This window comes from Telopea speciosissima, chromosome 10 (assembly GCF_018873765.1).
Source record: "Telopea speciosissima isolate NSW1024214 ecotype Mountain lineage chromosome 10, Tspe_v1, whole genome shotgun sequence".
Taxonomy (NCBI): domain Eukaryota; kingdom Viridiplantae; phylum Streptophyta; class Magnoliopsida; order Proteales; family Proteaceae; genus Telopea; species Telopea speciosissima.
Window position 1 is genome coordinate 2,182,772 of NC_057925.1, and position 20,144 is coordinate 2,202,915.

The window sequence follows — 20,144 nt, forward strand, 5'->3', positions numbered from 1 at the left end:
GGAAAAAGACCACCACATGGAAATGAATAGCTTTAATCTGGGAAAAAGACCAACACAAATAGCCTTGAATATCCCTATTCCCTCACAGCTTTAATACAGACAATCAGAGAGACAGAGTGCCGATGCTGGACAAAAATGAATCGCGATGGGTTCAAGCTGAGCTGTTAAGAAGGGATGTGTTCTTCGAGAAGACCACTTTTGTCAAGTGGTGGGAGAAACTTCCTTCTTATCTTTGCAATGGAACTAAAATTGATGCACTAGTGCAAGGGGAGGGAAGGAAACTTTCTTTTTCTGTAGATTTGATTCAAAGAAAGCTATAAAAGGGGAAAGGTTTCGATTTTGGTCTTCCGGCAAGTCCTCATCGCTCCCGGCACACAGTTGCAGAGAGGAGGTGAATAGAGATGAGAGAGATGTATAGAGGAGAGAGAGAAAAATTGTGAATGAAAAGTAACTTTGGGGAAAAGCAAAAAGTTAAGGGGGGAAAAGTTACGTACATGGTTTACACGACCGTGTACGAAACCTTTCCCCCCTTTTTTTTATGAAATAAATTTATTTAAATAAGTTAAACAGAATACAAGCTAGGTAGATGATTGAAGAAATCCCCCGAACATGAGTTTTTGCGGGAATAGTTTGCTAAAGTATGGGGTAATGAGATAGTAGTTCTATCCACTTTATTAATACAGACAGAAGTGAAATTGCTAAACAAAATGCTGATATCAAAGATAATTCCAAAGATCTCCCATGACGAAGTCTGCTGATGTTGAAGATAATGCACCTATGTTTTGTGAATTTGTCTAGATCTCCATCTCTACTCCTTGTCTTCCCATAGACATTTGCACTTGTGATTCCTTGCATGATAGGTTCTGTTTCTTCTCCTTACGGCAATATGATACCATAACTTAGAACCGGTGTTGCCCTTTTTTAGATTCCAAGAAAGCTTGTTGCCCTATTTCATTGAGAGGTATCACTAGAGGTACGTTTGGTTCGCCAAAAAAAAAGAAGGAAAAAATTGCAAGAAATAATATGAGAGATGCATAAAAGTCATTGTCAATTTCATAATTGTTTTGTACAAGTTTATCTCTAATTACCTGTAGAACTTAATCAGAGTAGATCGTGTAACAATATAATGATCTAAAGATTCATTATATTTATGGGAAAGAGAAAGCCGCCCTTGCACCCAAACACTAGGGTGCGCAAAATGACCACTACACCCACTAGAACCCTGTAAATGACTAGGGGTGCGGTGGTCATTTCACGAGCCCCTGTGTCAGTACACAAGCCGGCGTATCTGCCACAACCAGGTGGCGTTCTTTCTCCCTATATTTATATAAAGGAAGAGAAAAAGAACCTTTCAAGGCAGCATGGCCTCTGCGCCTGACACATAGGGGCAAAATGACCACCCCACCCCCATGAAAGGTAGAAATTCCACCACTATTGATTTTTCCATGCACGTTCCCATTGGCCCTCGCATTATGCAGGGCCACACTGCCTTTCAAGGAACCCTCTCTCATAAAAAAAAATAAGGGGAAAAGAACGTTGTCAGACTACATAGCGTACGTAAGGATCCGGCTCCTCTCTAGTGCACCCCTAAGCTGGACGATGTTCGGCACACCCCCAAAATTCAACACGTGGCCCATAAGACGTAGGCTCAGAATATGAATGTTGTTAAGAGAGGCTAAAAACATACGATGAGAAGTAGAAAAGAAGACATCATAGGAAACAAGGTGGCTATAAGGAGATCGAGAAATACGAGATTGGTATGAAACAAACTTCTCAATGGGATACCTGCCTAAATGCCCTTATGCGAGCTGAACGGCGTACTGTAGAAGGATTTGTAACAGGCTCTGACGACTCTGGTGAAGAGGATGGGGGCAACTCTGAAGACGTGACTGAGGCCGTGACGAGGATGAATGCGCACATCTGAGCATGGTACACATGCAATAGAGAGAAGGATTTCCAGCTCGGGTGCACGCATCCATCCTCGTCGTTCTAATGGCACCTCGACCACATGTCGACCTCTGGGGGGTGCGTCGGACATCGTCCAACTCGGGGGTGCGTTGGATGACACCAATGGGGGCAGGGGATAGAGCAACACACAGGAGGGATTGGGATCATTTCCGTGGGGGAAGAGAGAGAGACACACACAATGGGTGCTACCATTGCTACCTTGCGATACATGGGCGGTGTATCAGCCTTTTCCCAATAAATAAATACATAGAAGAAAAAGATATTAATGCATAGAAATTAAGACCAAGTGGTGACGGTAGATGGCAGACTTAAATTTTTTGATACAGGGACTCTTCCAAACTCTGAAGAGATAGCAGCTAATCTTTTTGAGATCCGTAAAGGTTGTGACCATGCTGCCTGCATTGGGTTGAAGATTAAAGAAATTTTGTGTGATAACAAGATCATTACTGATATTCTTCCATCTCCAACCAAATGCTCATGGCCGTGGAATTTGTTCAAAGACTTTTTATGTATATCTGACTAAACTCAGGATGTAAAGTTTACTAAGACTGGTGATAAATTTTGTCTAACTATAGTTAGGAATATGGCTAGAAATGCTTGTTCCAACAACTCTGTATGCTCCCTAAGTATATAATATAATTTTCTTATTTTTCATAAAAAAAAAAAGACCAAGTGGTGACAAGAGAACCTCTTATAATCCACAAGATCAAACCAATATTTCAGACCTTCGTAAATATGAAGTTAATGCTGACATTCTTTTTTTAGTAGAAATCAATAATGACATTCACTACTTAAAGAATCTAACCATAAACTTTTAAGATTTGTTATGGAAATTGCCGACACAGCTTAAATTTAAACACCTTTTATGTGAACTTCTTAATGGAGGGATCAAAACAAGGAAAAGGTAAGCCTATCTCGCTAAAGAGGAGCCCAAGGTAAACCGTATTTTTAAGACTGACCTTTGGTGTGTTTTGTGTGATAAGAAATGAAATCTGATTAGCATCTAACCTACTTGAGCCGCAGACTTCTGAGATTACATACTCTAAACACCTACAGTCTCAGTCCATTGTTCACCTCTTTGAATGGTTTATAACTGACCCCTCAATGGTTAACTCTTAAAATGCCACAATCCTCTCAATTTTTTTTTTCTTTTTTAAATGCCAAAAAATAAAAACAAAACACATTAAGTAACAAGGAAAAAGGTCGAATTTACCTCGTCTCCAGGGAGCCCAGCACGCCCAAGGTGCTGCCAGCCGTTGGGCTGTGCCAAACAGTTCCCTAGGCATGCACCGAGATGTATGCAACATAACCCAACCGCTGGATGCCCCCCTGGCCACGCCCTGGGCGCTGGACTCCCTGGAGACAATCCTCATCCGAAAAGGTCTGGCATTGTTCTCTTGTGTTGCTATAATTTGTTACTTTCTATTGCTGGTCAGGAATCAAACAGCCTACTCCTCTTGATCCAACTGTTGTTCTACGTAGTATTGGTAAATGGGTGGCTGAGTTCCATATTTTCCTTCCCCTTCTTGTTACTCTACTCATGATTCTGTGTCCAACACATGGATCAAACACACAATATCTTCACATTACGGTAAACAGAGAGAAGGCTGATGTTGGAAACAAAAACAAACATGCTGCCCCTACTTACAATACCCTGAGGAATTAATAAAACCTGTTACCTTCCCAATGCCCCGTTGGTCCTTGAAACAGTTTTCAGTCTTTTTTGTTGGTTTTTCTATAAACCAATGTTCTATTTCAGAGTAATAAATACTTGATGATTTATAAAAATTACATCATACACTGGAGCACAATCCACTGCAGAGCAGCAGGAAAAGCTCCTGGAACCCAACTTCCACTTCCACTAACGGCTGTACAATTAACATTGATTAATATTGAGACAAAAAAGGAGGAACCATCAAAACCCTGCCCTTTGTTTCTTTCCCTGTAGCATAACCACACACTGCCATATCAAACGTTGCAAGCTGAAACAGTGACAATGTTAAGCCTCCCAGAATCAAGATACTGTTCGTCCGTAGCACACAGATGCTAGATAGAGATTCTTTGCCCATTTCTCCTGTACATATGCCATGAAACCTTAAAAGTCAGCAACACCAACATATCATCATAAACTGATCCAGTCGCAATTACCTTGAATTTCCAGTCAATACCAATATCATGGATCAGCAACTGAACCAATGTAAAAACTTTGATGTTTGCAAAAGGAACATACAGCTCACCCAGAAAATAAAAATAAAATAAAAGCAACCAAAAAGAACCTCAACCATCTCCTCAATATTCATTTTTTCACTAGTTAACCTTGCTAGTGACCACTCAACCATGCCAAGGTCAGAAAGAAGTTGGCAAGTTATTCCGAATATTTGAATTTTAATCTTTAGTTATATTTAATAATAATGGTTCCGGTTACGATGTGCATCAAATAGGGGGGATTTTAGTCATTTCGGCTTTCTATTGTCCCATCCCACGGTCTGTGCACCAAACCTTATGCCTTAATAATCTATAATACAATTCCTTAAGGAAAAAAAATTGAGTCTTTAATACTATTTTTTAAACCATAAGACCAGGTCATCACCTTAACATGAGTACTTGGAAACTGAGATGTTCGCAAGGTCTCCTGAGTTTCATCACTAGGTCTGCGCTTAGGCACACTCAAGATAAGAGCCGCTTGATCCCATGTAGCAGCTGTCGATGTTATCCGATAACCAGAGTCCCAACGTCTGTGAATGCCTTCACTCGGATAGAGAAAGTCAAGCTCAACAACCTACAAATGCCAATGTCAGACATTTACGATGCAACAGGCCTATTCTAAAAGAAGAATAAAGATCTAAAGTCTATACAAGAAACACACATTACAAAGACTTAAAAGGATAGATGACCCTGCAAATATTGTTCAGAATCATTCAACCACAAAGCAATTTTTCTATTTCCCAGCAACTCAGCAGCAGAAGTTGAAAATAAAAAACCTCGGACTTCTACTTCCAACCAGAAAAGAAATAATCCTTTAGCCTTTAAAAAAAGAAACAAGAAAAAATATTTATCCATCATTATAAATACAAAGGAATGTCTCCCCATGAATAGTTCTGCAAAGTTGATGCAATAGCAATATTATGGCAGCACCGGGCATGACCCAAATCTGGAAACCCAGCCGAGACGAACCGGTCCTAAAATAGATTTTTGGACCAAATGGAGTTGGTAGGACATAATATTGTAATCTTTAGTTTATTTTGTTGGGTAACGTAACATGAAAGAGATAGTTTCCTCGTTTGAGTCAAGTTTGTTTTTCGTTTCCTCATTTAAGTTTTTAGTTTCCTAGTTGAGTAGGTTTTGTTCTCTTATTTATGGTATAGCTGGAAAACCAGGTTTTCTGACTCGACTCATCTTTCAGAAAAACCTGGTGACTCGGCCTTGTCAAACCCAGTCAAGACAAGCCACATTTTTTATATTTTTTTTTATACAATAAATATGTATAAATTAGTAAAAATATGGAAAAACAAGGAAATAAAATCAAGGAATCACAGATCATTGCATTTTGAGTCATACCATTGAACAAGAGAAGGGAGTCGAGGAGTTGGAGGGTTTCTTATTGTTTTAGAATATGGATTTACTATTTTACTCAACTCAATTTCTAAGTGAATCGGCTTTATGATTTAAAAAAGGGTATGTAAAAGAAGATGATGTTAATGGTGGTGGTGGTGGTGGTGGGTATGTAAAAGAAGATGATGATTTGGGGAAGATGAGGGCATTTTGGTCTTTTCAAATTTTAGCAAATAGGTCAGGGCAATTAGGTCTTTTCAAATTTTAGAAAAATAGAAGAAAGTGTAGTTTGGTCATCTTTTAGCATTTAATACCTAGTGTGGACTTAAATGGCATTAGGGGGGTAAAGCAGGGGTGGTACGTGGAATATTGAGGGGTGGTACGTGGACTTATCAAAAGCTTAGGGGGGTACGAGGAATATTGGGTGCATTACAGGGGGGTACGTGTATTTAACCCTTTTAAAAAAAAACGACTATACTCGACGAGTCACATTTTTTAATTTATAGTTTTTTATTTGACTCGGACAATTTATCACACAGTCTCGCCATTTTTTACCTTGACCTAGTCTACACAACACTTGATCAGGTTTTCCAAAATTTTGACTCGACTCGAGCGACCAGCCTCAGTCAAAAATCAAAACCCAGTTTTCCAACTATGATTTATACACGTAATCTCAACGTTGGAGTTTTAGAGATTGAACGAAAAGTTAAGTGAGTTACAGTTGCAGTAACATGTGGAACCAAGCTGGGCGTGTGATATCCTCTCTTTTCCCCCTTCGATTCTGGTTTCCTTCCTCTCCGTAAGCCCTTAGTTTTCCTTTCTATTTCTTTTGTTTCTTCAACTGTCATTCTTTATCTCTCCTTCCCTTCTGGTTTCTTCTTTCTTTCTAACCCTTCCTTGCTTCGGGCGACACCTACGACAAGTCACAACTGGTCTTCAATATCTCTCCTCCCTATTCCTTTCAATCTGGTTTTTGGGTCGAAGGAAGCCCTCCTCTGCGTGACCAAACCCCAGGAATCTCAACCCCTAATTCCTTCCCAACTGTGAGAATCAAATAAACTTCTGGGCTGGTCCTCTTGCTATTGTTGGACCTGAGTTGCAGAAACTATATTTCATGTTTTGATCTCTGTTTTGGGTGCCCTTCAGTAGAAATTAATAGGCCAAGGTATTAGCTTCCTTCCCCAGAAATTGTGAGCCAATTGGAGTCAATTTGATTGTAGTTTGAACGCCAGAACTATTATGGTTCTACTGCCCTGCTGGTATGGTCGGGAGGTTGAAGACAACCCCCCCACCCCCTCCCCCCCAAAAAAAAAAAACCGCTATATCACAATCCCCACTCCCTTTCTTCCAAAAACGCCACTCCTTATCTATAGTTCTGATCTGTCCTTAATTTATGTTAATGCATATTCTTCCCCCAGTCTTTAATTAGTAATTCCTATCCTATTCCCTTCTTATCTACGTGAGTAACTCTCTAATATTCTGTTTATTTACAAATCTGTCATTCCCCTTTAAAGCTTGGAATCTTGTTGATTGAGTGGGCCCATAACCGATCCGAACCACTGTTTCTGAACCCTGGATGGCATCAGAGTTGCCAAAAAACAATTTTCTTGCGAGTCCATCAAAGGGGGAGAGAGTTGAATGGGGCTCAGCAAATTGGTCAACCCAGAAACGATTAATACAAAAAAAGATATAATTTTTCATGGGTCATTTAAAGGTTGCAACTACCATGTGGTGGAATCAAGAAGCCACAGGACTTTCTAGGCCGATGGTGAATCAGCAATAAGTTTCTCACTTCCAACATATACAGAAGCTATCTGGACTGAAAGAACCCACTTAAAATGAAGGCATTTTACTGAGACATGCATCAAGACAATATTTTCCAAGTAGAATAATGAATAATTCAGAAGTACTACGAATGGTATAAAAACTGGAACTCAACCTGATCACTGAAGCCGGCATTTCGAGACATGACAACACCCCATCGGCTTCCAGCAGTCGCCATTGAGGTTACATGGAATCCTTCTCTCCACTTCTTGTTTATCCACTTGAACGGAAAGGAGTCACTGACTTTATAAGACTGTTGAGTGTATTGGGTCCCTACAGAAAATCAGCCCCAAAAGTTCAGGATTCAACAATGAAGATGGAAAATGAAAAATTGAAATTCAGAACAGTGTGTCCATGCTTGAGTCCCAACTCTTCAAGAGCCTTTCTTTACCTACTGGAGAATCCCAGTCCATTAAAGCTAGTGTGTGTGTGTGTGTATCTAGGATCTCCTGATGTTTTAAGACTTTAGCATGGCACTAGAATTATTAATACTTGGAGAAGCTAGTCTTCCACATCCACCAACATATGCAGTAGAGGTGCACAATAATTGCACCTGGTCCAATTTTATCTTGTGACAAGCAATATATGTAGCATCATGGGTCATCAACAACATGCAGTGCGTTAAGATTCACCAATGGATTCCCCCCCGCCCCCTAAAATAGAACAAAAATAAGGAAGCTTTATGGGAAAGGCGACCTTTGGACATCACAACTAGAGAACTTCCATTGTTGGCACCAGCTATAGAACTGATGTAGTAATTCTTCTCCCACTGCTCCATAATCCATTCCTGTGATTATTTTCCGAAAAATCGGTACAAAAATTAGAATGCAATTAATTCTCGCAATGATTAGAGCCAATCAAAGACAAGTTCCCTACACAACCCCTAGGGGGAGGGGGGGGAAGCGAAATCATACCTTATGTAAGAAGTATGGTGACAGCTCATAAACTTGGGATGAGAAACCAGTGCCAGCGTCCATGATAAGTGCCCAAAGATTGGAACAAGAAGCCACACAACTTATAAGCAGGCCATCTTCATTTCCTCTTTCTACATGTTGTGCCAGTCGTCCATCGGCCACATTATAGTGATATCTAATTGAAAAGAAATGAATAAGTCATCGTGTGAATATCCAAGAATCATGTTGATGTAGTCCTCCTAGATTGGTAGATAATCCAACTAGGATCCAGTAACCAGGATCTGCTATAAACTGGTATATCGGGTAGGCCAAAATTGGGATTTTCGTCAAATTAGGGTTAGGGTTTAGTGGAACCTAGGGTTTGATGGTAGGGTTAGGCTAAGTTGATGTAGGGGAGTCCATCAATGAAGGTTACGTTAAGTTTTAATGGGGGAAAGTGTGCTGGAATTGAATTGCAGCAATTTAGGGTTAGATTTCTGGGTTTCTGTAAAGAGAACAATGATGGAATCTAGGGTTTAGGGTTGACTGTTGGGGCTATAACCAAGATCGAGTTTCCCACTAGGCGTGAGGGAGATCGGTCTAAGTTTGGGTGGATTATGATGGTCTGATGTGAAGTTATGGTGAAATCACATAATTAGAAAGTAGAAGAATGAAAATAGAAACTTAGGGTTTCAGACAAAATAGTAATTAATTAAATATCAGAACTGAAATGAGAAGAGAAGATAATGCTTACAGGCTGTACTCCAAACCCAGATTTAATAACTTGAAATAGAATACAGAAATTGCAGTAGCAGTACCTTGAAGAACAGGCAGATCGAGCTTCAACGGAAAAAACCCAAATTCCTAACAGAACTGTGATCTGAATCTGTTTCACACAGTGATCAGATAACCCTCTTGAATGACAAAAACTTGCTATCAGATCTGTTGTGTTCTTGAACCAGCAGAGAATTAATAATGAGCAGTCCACCAAAGTAGAGTGAACAGTACCCATGAACAATACTTCGAAGGAAAGAGGAGAAGAACGGAGAAAAGATGGAATTGGAAAAGGGGGATAGTGGGATGGCTCTCTCAGCCTCTCATCCTCTGACTAGGATTTCAATTACACAAAGCAAAATTCTTATTCATTCAATTGTGGGGGCTCTCAAGAGCTCTTACATATTTATAGCCTCATGGCTGAATAGAAAAACAGACTTAAACTAGGACTCTAAATAGAAGTTAAACTCTAACTGGAATCCCAACTAGGATTAGGATTGACAACTAGGACTAGGATTCCCAAAAATAGAAACTAGGACTTTAACTAGGATTCCCAACAAAATAGAAACTAGGACTCCTAATTAGAATTCAGAGTTAAACTAGGAATCCAATTAGGATTACAACTTCAAATAAAAGACTAAACAAACCCTAACCTAATCCCACGATTTATGCGGGTGTAGGGGAAAACCCTACACCTATCTTATACCTACACTTTTGCTGGTGTAGGGAAAATCCCTACACCTGTGGCTGGTTTTAGACAGTCGATATACATCACATGTTTAATGGATGATGTATTGGTATGAAAAGTGCCCAAAGACAAGGAAAATGACTAAGGAGTAAGGATGTAAAGGATCAAAAAAAGTATAAATTTACCATAAATGAAGCTAAAAAGATCATGGACAAACCAAGGGCAAAAAAATATGAAGATCTTTATAACAATATGAGCACAAAGGAAGGGGGGAAAGCATCTATAAGATACCTAGAATGAGGGAAAGGAAGAGTAAAGATTCCAATCATGTTAGATGTATTAAGAGTGAAGATGGTAATGTACAAATAAGGGATGAGGATATTAAGGAGAGATGGAAAGATTATTTCTACAGCCTACTAAAAATGACGACATTTCAAGTACTAGTGTCCCGGAAGGCTACATTACCCATCATGACATCACAAGTCGTAGATATATACGAAAAATTAGGGTGCTTGAAGTAAAAGAAGCTCTAAGGAGAATGAGAGTAAGCAAGGCACCAGGTCCAGATGGGGTCCCAAGAGAAGTGTGGAAGAGTTTAGGCATCTATGGTTAATATTGGCTAACCAAGTTGCTTAATAAGATTATGAGCACAAGGAAAATGCTAGATGAATGGAGGAGAAGCATTGTGGTTCTAATTAAATAAATGTGACATTCAGATCTGCAATGACTCTAGAGCCATAAAACTAATGAGTCATACTATGAAATTATAGAAGAGAGTTAAAACTCGCCTAAGATAAGAAACTACTATTTCGAAGAACCAATTTGCCTTTATGCCAAGAAGATCCACGACATAATCTATTTACTTAGGAGACTCATGGAAAGATTTAGAAATTCCAAGAAGGATCTACATATGATCTTTATTGACCTAGAAAAAGCTTATGACAGAGTCCCTAGAGAGTTAATATGGCAAGTGTTGGAGAAGAGTAAGTGTTCCAAATAAATATGTGGACATAATTAAATATATGTATAATGGTATGGTGACTGGTGCAAGAATTGTGGGGGGTCAAGGTAGTGAATTCTCAATTACAATTGGGCTATATAAAGGATCAACTTTAAGCCTTTCTTTGTTTGTGCTTATCATAGATGATTTAACCAGAGACATTCAAGATCAGGTTCCTTGGTGTATGCTTTTTGTTGAAGATATTGTTTTGGTGTATGAGACAAAAGCAGAGATTAATGCCAAGTTTGAGTTACGGAAATCAACCTTGGAATCAAAATGTTTTAAAATAAGTATATGTTGTGTAACTTTAGTTACACTAGGACAGATAATGAGGTGGTGATTGATGGGAGGAGATTATGCAAAGTGATTATTTTAGGGATACGGACTCGATCATAAATAAAGAAGGTGATATAGAGGATGATGTTTCACAAAGAATTAGAACAGGATGGATTAAGTGGAGAGGTCCATCCGATGTGTTGTGTGATCTATGTATTCCTTTAAAACTTTAAAAGAAAATTTTACAGGACTATCATATAACCGACTATGATGTATGGTGCGGAATGTTGGGTTGTAAGAAAGATCACATAGATAAACTCAGTGTAGCTAAGATGAGAATGTTGACATGGAAGTGTAGCAAAACTAGGAAGGATAAAGTAAGAAATGATCAAATTAGAGCTGGTTTGTGAATAGCTCCGACACATGACAAGCTACAAGAAAGTCACTTGAGGTGGCATGGCCATGTTCAACGGAGTCCTTTAGATGCTCCAATACGAAGGCGTGATTTGATTCAGATTGAATGAGCTAAAAGAGCCAGGGGCACACCTAAAATGACTCTAGGAGAAGTGGTAAGGAAATACATGCATAACTTAGGTCTTGTATCAAGTATGACCTTCAATTAGAGCTGATTGGAGGGCAAGGATCCATGTAGTCAACACCCAATTTAGTTGGGATAAGGCTGAATTGTTTATTTGTTTGTTTGTAATGCCATTACAATAAAATGGTGAGGTCCATTGAATTCATTACAGAAAGGGTTAAGGCATTAATAATTAATTGATTAAGCAGGTAATATAACCATAGTACTGAAACTCGCAAAATTTCGGTCGAGATATCGAATATTTCGAGTATCTCGACCTGTCCGAAACGAAACGCAAGTCCGATATGAAAAAATGCAATATTTCGAATATTTCGGAAACTTCGATGAAATTTCGAAAATTTCGGTCATCTCGTTTTGGAAATCTCAGTAATTTCGGTCATCTCATTTCGAAAATTTCAGAAATCTCGGACATTTTTGGCATTTTACACCCACAGAAAAATACCATATTTCGACCGAGATTTCGACGAAATTTCGGTATCTCGGAAATTTAGGTCAGACCAAAACACCGAAACGAAACGAGATTTAGTACCATGAATATAACAAGAATAACCAGACAAACACACAGAAACAGATCAGCCAACTGATTGAGACACTGTAGACAAAACTATTTTCAATTTCCATCCCTGATATTGTTAGGATACAATTACAACTAATGAAACTTGGGAAGTCTTATTCAGCTGAAATTTTGAATCTCAGCAATACGAATCTTCTGCCAATTTATTCTATTGAGGGTCATATCATCGATGGATATCTCAAAACAGCATATATACGATAATACAAAACAACTTTGCCCCTGAAAATGACACAAAGTAAGCATACCTCTGTTTCATTGGCAACCTGGCGTTGTAGACTGAAATCCACTGAGTGGCAGGAACTCCTAAACGGACCTTTTTCTTTGGTAGTACATCGTCGTCTTCATCAATGGTCAACCTACCCCGTTTCTGACCAACCTGATACATAATCTCACAAGGATTAAATGAAAAAAAAAGTGTTGAATACAAATTTTCATCCAACATTAAAATATAAATATTTTTGGGCTGATGTTCCCTGTGCCGCAGCGCAGCCTGCACCCAGACACATGGGCCTGCCATTCAGGGGGGCAGGATGGTCATTTCACCCACCCACATGTGTCTAGGCGCAGCCTGTGCCCCAGCACAGAGAACATTTGGCCAATTTTTTTTCAGTTATATCCAGATATCTCCACTTATTACCTTCAGAGCGCCATCAGTATTAATTGGCCTTACAGCAGGATTTGGTCCAATCAAACCATCAAACAAAGATATTAGCTTGGAATAATTAGGCTCCTCATCAAATTTCATGTTCACCACAACCTCAAGAAATTGCTTAAAAGGCGGAGGGCAGAAGCAACACAAAATTTCAGGTGATGTTGCCATCTTTTTCTTGCAAACTAGGAATGATTTATTATCTCCCTGACAGGATAAAGCCATACATCAAGACACTAATTTAGCAATGAAATGTCCACAGACAGTATAAAATAGCCGTAGGACATTTGGTAGCATAAAATACCTGATAACCCTGCCATGGTAACCTCCCTCGGTGAAGAAAGATCAGGGTATATGCAAGAGATTCCAGATCATCTCTTCTACTTGCAGTTCTTCCTAAGTGGGCATGAACACTAGCATAACGAACAGTTCCCCTGCATTTAAATGGGATGGGATAAGGGTTAGAAGCAGTACCATACTTACAAACATAACTTCTCACATAACCATATTAACACCAATGGACCTCAATTTAAACAACAATTGACCTGAATACATCGGGACGTTGATCGTACTCTACATGCTGGCCACTAGTGCTATCTCTCCATTTTGTTGCTGCAAGTCATATGAAAATAATGAACTAAAGAAAGAAATGAGAGTACAAAATAACAATAAAGAAGTTGATAAGAAATGGCGATGCCACCCTGGGTCAGCTAATGAACACTGAACTTCCTCACCTAATCCAAGATCAACAAGAAACAACTTCTTTTCCTGAGGCGTAGCTGGCTGACCGAGCAGGAAGTTCTCAGGCTTTACATCTCCATGGACATAACTAATGTCAGACAAAGGAATCGTGTCAAAAATATGATATCAAAGGGAATCTAAATCTATAGATAACAAGCACATATCCCGAAGCCATATCAATTGTCTTTCATATTGAACACCACATGGTTTTAAGGATCAGTATAGGATCATTCAGATCATCCAACCCGTGTTGTTATTGGAGTAGAACAATCCAATCTATCATATACAGTCTATCAGACCATTCAGCAGCAATATCGAGCTTTTGCTAGCTGGTCAGCAATCCTTTGTTGGATCATCCAATCCATACTGATATGGATCAGTATTGCACAGGAATAAATACGGATCTTTAAATTGTAGGGATACTGTGAAAGCCACGATTGAAACAATAAACAATAGACACTTACCCCTTCAAGTGCATCTTCTCTAGGATCGATATAGACTCCACTGCAATACAAGCTACCATTTCTGATGACATCCTGCTCATTATTTAAAAATAATACAATTAAGTATCTATCAGCATATGTTGTTACTAGTTTCTAGTCATTATGGAAGAATATTACATATAGAAGTACATAGTAGAAAAAATGATGCACTAAATCTTCGCTCTCCCTACATGTAAAGCTAAAAGGAAAATAATAACAGAAAGAATGTGAAATCTTTTCTTTTTCATTCACACTAGTTGGTCATTAACATAAACAATATCACTACTAAATTGCTTTGCATGAAGCAATCTCAATAAGGGATCACGGTTGGCATTACGCTTATACAATGAAATCTAATACAGAAATACTGCAGTACACAACAACTACAAAGGTTGTTAATATCAGCTCAAACTTTATCTTATAGAAAACAACTCAAAATACACGGCCATGCTACAAATTCTTACAATCAAAAAAGATTAAGTAATTGTCTAAAATAACTTGGAACACTAGTATATCTCTCCAATTTTCTCAGAACTTCTAATTCATTTTAACTGTGATCCACCAGGGCCAAACACAAGCTTCCCTTTTTGGCCATATCGCCTCGAGTGCATTTTACTCTTAACTAACACCAATAACTAGTAGTATGATCTAAAGCAGAATTCCAGTAAATGAGAATGTGCGCCCATGCGATTTGGAGAACCATGACTAGCACGGTTCAAGGACTCGGTGCCAACACTGGTTTCGATCAGCCAGAAATCGAGATTTCCCAGGTTTCGACCATATCTTGGTCGAAACCTGGTACTTTCTCCAAGTCAAACTCAAAACCTTGGTTTCAAGGCACAGAAGTAGTTTTTTTTTTTTTTGGGGGGGGGAGGATGGGACTGATTCTTGTTGTGCTGCCTATTTTTGATATTTTGAACCCAATCCATGCATTAGTTTCACATAAGGAACACTCAAAATAGTTTTGACCCAAGTTTGATAGTGTATATTGTTCTTGGACATTGTATTGAATAAGGTTTGACCATAACATAATTCCTTCAATATAGATCAGATTTAAGCAATTTTTTATTTGTTTGAAAGCTAACCAAATCCAAAATTGCTTAAATCTGATTTATATTGAAGAATTAGTTATGTTCCGGTCAAATATAATAAGGTGTGCGCGAATGCTGTTTAAAATCACTCTGAATGAAAATAAATTTTTAAACATTAAAACAAATGAACATTTTACCACTCTTTTGGTTTTTAGCAAACGTTTTATCATATTAAGATTTATGGAATTTTTAGATTTGAGAAAAACCTCAGCATTTAAAATTTGAAAATTGCACCTACAGCCAAAAAATCTGTTTTTGTTCAATAACTGGAGGGTTGACTTTTTATCCTTGTAGAATTTGATTTTTTAACCATTTTTATTGAATTCAAATTGGGGGTATTTGCTTATTTATGAATAATATTTTAAGTAAAAGAAATAATCATTTACTTAAATGATATTTGGCATGAATAAGTGCATGTCTTGGTTTCAAGTAAAGTTTCCTCGAGTTTTGATGGGGATAAGTGAATTAATATAGGTTTTCAGGTCGAAACTTGCGAAATTACCGAAATATGGCTGAAACAAGGGTCGAAACCAGGTCGAATATAAATTCGACCCTTATCTCGTCTCGATAGGCTGCAAAACCGAGACAACTCAGTTAAAACCTGCAGTTTCAACCGAATTCTTCCATGATGACCAACAATAGAGGATTTTGGGAACCACAAGATATTGTGAATAGCATCACAATATGGTAAAGTTGAGCCACAATGGCTCCTTTTGGTTGCGAGGGAAATAAAGGGAATGGAAGTGCAAATTTTCAAACCTAAAGAAAAAACTTCTGAAATAATTACCTAACATGACTGTCACTAACTACAATTCATTCCCAATTTGGTTATTAGATTTTACTCTACTTTGCATCCAAATCTCTTGGATATGAAAAGTAAAACAAAATGGCAATGCATCACAAGCATGTTTATGCATGTGACAGCTTTTACGCCAAACATCATATGCATGCCTATCGACGTGAAAAATAGTTAAGCAGTAGAAGTAAGGTTGCTCTAGGTGGGAACATAGCTCTAGGTGGGAACAAGTAGAGGCAAATTCCACAACAAATTAGCAGGTTCAGATGTTATGCATCATCCCCTGCTAATGACTAAGATTGTACTAAAGAAAATGCTAGATAGAAGGGAATATAAGTGATAAAAAATGAGAATGCACGATCGCTTTAAAGTTCTTCTGGATTTACTACTTAAAAAACAATTAAAAATGAAGTTGACCAAAAGAATCCCTCTGTCCAGTGGTCCATAGCATAAAGAACTTGAAACTTGCATCTGAACACAATAACACACTTGAATAATCAATGACTCAATGTAAGGAGAAATTGTGACTCTACGAATCAGAGATACTCACGCTTGCCCTGAAGTGTTCCATGTATCCCACAAGCTTGGACCTAACATGTCCATAACCTGCAGATATGTAAGATTTATTTCATCCACCCGTTCATTAATTCAAGACAAATGGGGGGAAAAACCACCAAAAGCATGTAGGATAAAGACTTGTAATTAAATTCCATATCAGGCAATGGAAATCACTAAGTCATGGACAGAGAAAACAGAAGAGACTGGCCGACTGACCAAAAGATTGATAGAGAGAGTATGAATCATACCATTACATAATAATCCCCTTGCCTCCCCTTGTAGTGTACTTTTGGCACTCCATGACTGCCACCAAGATTGCTGCCCAACAAGAAATATGCATCAATGTCCAAGAGAATTGAAGAAGAAGAACAACAACAACAACAATAGTAATGACAACAGTAATAATTATGGTGATGATTATCCAACTCAATAAACATACCTGTAAACTTGCCACTCATATGGAGGACCATAGTTACACCCCTTGCTGGTTCTATGTTCAAATTTTAGCGCCACCTGATGGTAACACAAAAGCCAAGGAAAAGCAAGTAAATACCATAACTATCCAAGAAGAACAAAAAACAAGCTCCCCGTGGTTATTTTTCATTTTTAAATACCTCCATAGGCCCAGAACTTGTTGACCGCTCATTCCCTCCTGTTACACGACGACCCACGAATACCTGACCAAACCCCCCTTTGCCCAACTTCCTGTCAACCTTATAGACTGGGGATCCTCCCACCTGAACCTGAGGGGTAAATTGTTCACATGATAAAAACTATGTAAGACGTACTAAATTCCAACGAATGTTCTAATCAACAATAAAATCTATCAATGGTAGGATAAGCAGTGCAGCTTGACATAATCTGTATAAAAATAAATTCAAGAATTAAAAACAAACGGGAAATTATAACTAATACTGATTATAGCAGACAAGGATACTGATAGTAAAACGAACACAACTCAGAAAATCAAACAGTCAAGAAAATCAAGAGAAGATACAGTTCAACATAAATAAGAAAGGAACCGATTTAATTTTGTCATCTTAATTTAGAAGAAAATAAATGTTCCAGCTCACCCTTTCAGGGAAAGGCGCTGTGCTCCCTTCTTCTTCCTGCCCACCAGCCTTGTTGGCACTCAAGCCACCGCTATCGTCGCCCATCATTTCTTTCTTACGATTGTCCGCCCAAACCTTGTCCCCTAAATTGGCAATCCGATCTCCGGCTTTATCTTTCCCTTCCTCTGGAGCCTCCCTGACCCGATCACGCCCAGAAACACCGTTCTTCTCTGAAATCACAATCACCGCAGCCTTGGCCCGATTCCTCACGGCCAACCTCGTTCTGGGCTTCCCTGCCCGAGTCTTAACCCCAATTCGAACAGCTTCCGCCTTCGCAGCCTCCTTAGCAACTGCGGCTCTGGTTCTGATGCAATTACCAACCACAGGTTCGGATTTCTTCGCAACTCGACCTCTCGTCTTGCGCCCCTGATCTACGATCGGAGCACGGGCACGACGTACCCCACTACGCAGCTCTGGCATTCTTGGCCCATACAATCCAGAGACCCTTCTTCTCCCAATCCGAACATTATCTTCTTACCCAAATCTCTGAATTCCTCACCATTACTGAACTTGAATCGATTTTCCGTGAAAACCTAAAAACCCCATCGTCAAATGTTCCATAGGTGTGACAAAACGAATAGAATACGAAAGATCCAAAGAACGTGGTGGCCGAATTTTAGCAGATTATTAGCTTTGCTATGGCTTTCCCGCACTGTAAGAAATACTTTTTCTAGGGTTTTGCAGAAATCAGAAAAGAAAACATAATCAAGTGTCAGAGAAACATACCTGAAGAGTGATGGAGAGAGAGACAGAGAGGAATCGGCACGTTTGACAACGCCTTTCTTTTTTTCTTTTTCTTTTTTTTTTCTTTTTTTTACCTATAATATGTTTATTAAAAAAAAAATGATGATCATGATGTTCTGTGTACCGCAGCACAGCCAACACATGAGCCTCCCAATCAAGAGTAGGCATGTATACGGATCGGATTCGGCTCGGATACGGATCGGATGTAATCGGATTCGGATATTTCCTAGTCAAATACGGATACCTCTAAATGGATTCGGATGCGGATCGAATTCGAATTTTCGACCATCCGTTTACATCTCTGCCTTGTGTAACCCGAACCTTCCTCCCCCTAGTGGATACAATTCACTCTCAATCCATAGTTTTAGATCATGATTCTCTTCTCCTCATATTCTATAACCTGTTGAATCTTCAAAAACCCTCAAGATCGTTATTACTTAATTTTTTATAATTAAGTATTCGGATTCGGATTTTTATCGGAGTAGTTGGATTTTTTTTCCGGATATCTCTAATCGAATACGGATGCTCCTAAACGGATACGGATGCGATCGAATTTGGATTTTTTGTTATCCATTTATAGCCCTAATCAAGAGGGCAGGTGGTCATTTCACCCACCCCATGTGTCTGGGCGCAACCTATGCCCCCAACACAGAAAACTTTCTCTAAAAAAAATAAACATTGTTTATTACCGATCCTAATAACCCAGTTAGGCTATAAACTAGACTAGGGACCATACAAACTTTAAAACTCATTGAGTCAAATGCTCCTGCACGCATTCTTATTGTCCCCCACACGAGTGCAAGCGCTACACATCCGGACAACGATCTCTTGCCCAATTTTTTTAGAGAGAGGGTTCATTGATAGCCAGAGTGGCCTACATCAATACGGGCCAATGGGAATGTGCATAGAAGCATCAACAGATGTGATGGATTTTTACCTTTCATGGGGGCAAAGTGGTCATTTCATGCCCTTTATGTATGTGTGTAGTAGGGCCAAGCTGCCTCTCAAAACTCTTCTTTCCTTCTTTTTGTTTTTTTATTATCAGTGTATTTAACTCATGACCTCTTGATTGTACAATGTTGTTAATCCTGGGCTTGAACACTATTACAAAAATCGAACTTGGTCGCGCCTCGCGATCAAATCCATTTCCAACTCATTCAACGGGGCCAATTCTAGAATTTTGGTTATTGAAACACTAGGTTTTTAGATTTGACAACCGATTCTTAGGTTTTTAGTATCAATTCCGATCAATCGCAAGTTTTTTTTTTTATCAATTTGAATCGAAATCGACATGGACCAATCGTCCCAATTCCTCTTGGGGTTATAAGGCTATTACTATTGGTGAGAGGAATAGTTTGCATTGAGCAATGGAAGGCATTGATGGCAGAGATCAAGGCTATTGCATCTATAGAATACCTTATCCAGTGGTCAATTGTCTATCTCTATATTAGGATCATATTTATTAGAATCATTCATTTTTCACTCTTTCATCTATTGGACTTTTTAGGCTAAAGTAATAATAAAAAACTTTTATTTATTAAGGATAATATAATAAAGTAAAACCATTTTGATCAAGATTTTCTTCCCCCAACAAGTGACCAAAATAATAATTTCAAGAGGACCCATATCAATTCTATAAATGCATTTGCATCACATGTCATCCCCTTATTTTTGTTGCTTTTTTTTCTATAAAAATATTGATTTCATGAGATCTAACATTATTTTTTTATTTTTTGTTGAAGTTACTAATCTTTTATAGAACTAGTCATAAGGTTCATTAGACAACTACTTGCACGAAAGAGTGTAGTTTTAAAGGTATTAACC

At 38.6% G+C, this 20,144-nt stretch overlaps 1 protein-coding gene across 2 annotated transcripts; it reads right to left on the reverse strand.

Annotated features, from left to right (window-relative positions):
* Window positions 1–3,974: 3,974 nt before the first annotated feature.
* Window positions 3,975–18,319, reverse strand: LOC122644072 (casein kinase 1-like protein HD16). Of its 2 annotated transcripts, none has more exons than XM_043837676.1 (16): window positions 17,538–18,319; window positions 17,079–17,207; window positions 16,904–16,977; window positions 16,713–16,782; window positions 16,457–16,512; window positions 14,002–14,073; window positions 13,531–13,625; window positions 13,342–13,408; window positions 13,101–13,230; window positions 12,785–13,003; window positions 12,393–12,535; window positions 8,259–8,433; window positions 8,041–8,131; window positions 7,460–7,617; window positions 4,559–4,747; window positions 3,975–4,042 (listed from the first exon to the last, which is right to left on the reverse strand). In XM_043837676.1, the coding sequence occupies exons 1-16, from the start codon at window positions 17,994–17,996 to the stop codon at window positions 3,983–3,985; spliced, it is 2,187 nt and encodes a 728-aa protein (XP_043693611.1). In that variant the 5' UTR covers window positions 17,997–18,319; the 3' UTR covers window positions 3,975–3,982. The 2 variants fall into 2 exon arrangements, with proteins under 2 accessions (XP_043693611.1, XP_043693612.1); XM_043837677.1 differs by having other exon boundaries at window positions 12,393–12,523; window positions 17,538–18,317.
* Between the last annotated feature and the right edge of the window lie 1,825 nt (window positions 18,320–20,144).

Excerpts from the sequence above, each read along its gene's own strand:
- LOC122644072 (XM_043837676.1), bottom strand. The coding sequence starts at position 17,996 with ATGCCAGAGCTGCGTAGTGGGGTACGTCGTGCCCGTGCTCCGATCGTA. Across the intron at positions 13,409-13,530 it reads TCTTGTTGATCTTGGATTAG|CAACAAAATGGAGAGATAGC; the intron begins GTGAGGAAGTTC and ends TATGACTTGCAG. Across the intron at positions 8,132-8,258 it reads CACCATACTTCTTACATAAG|GAATGGATTATGGAGCAGTG; the intron begins GTATGATTTCGC and ends AAATAATCACAG.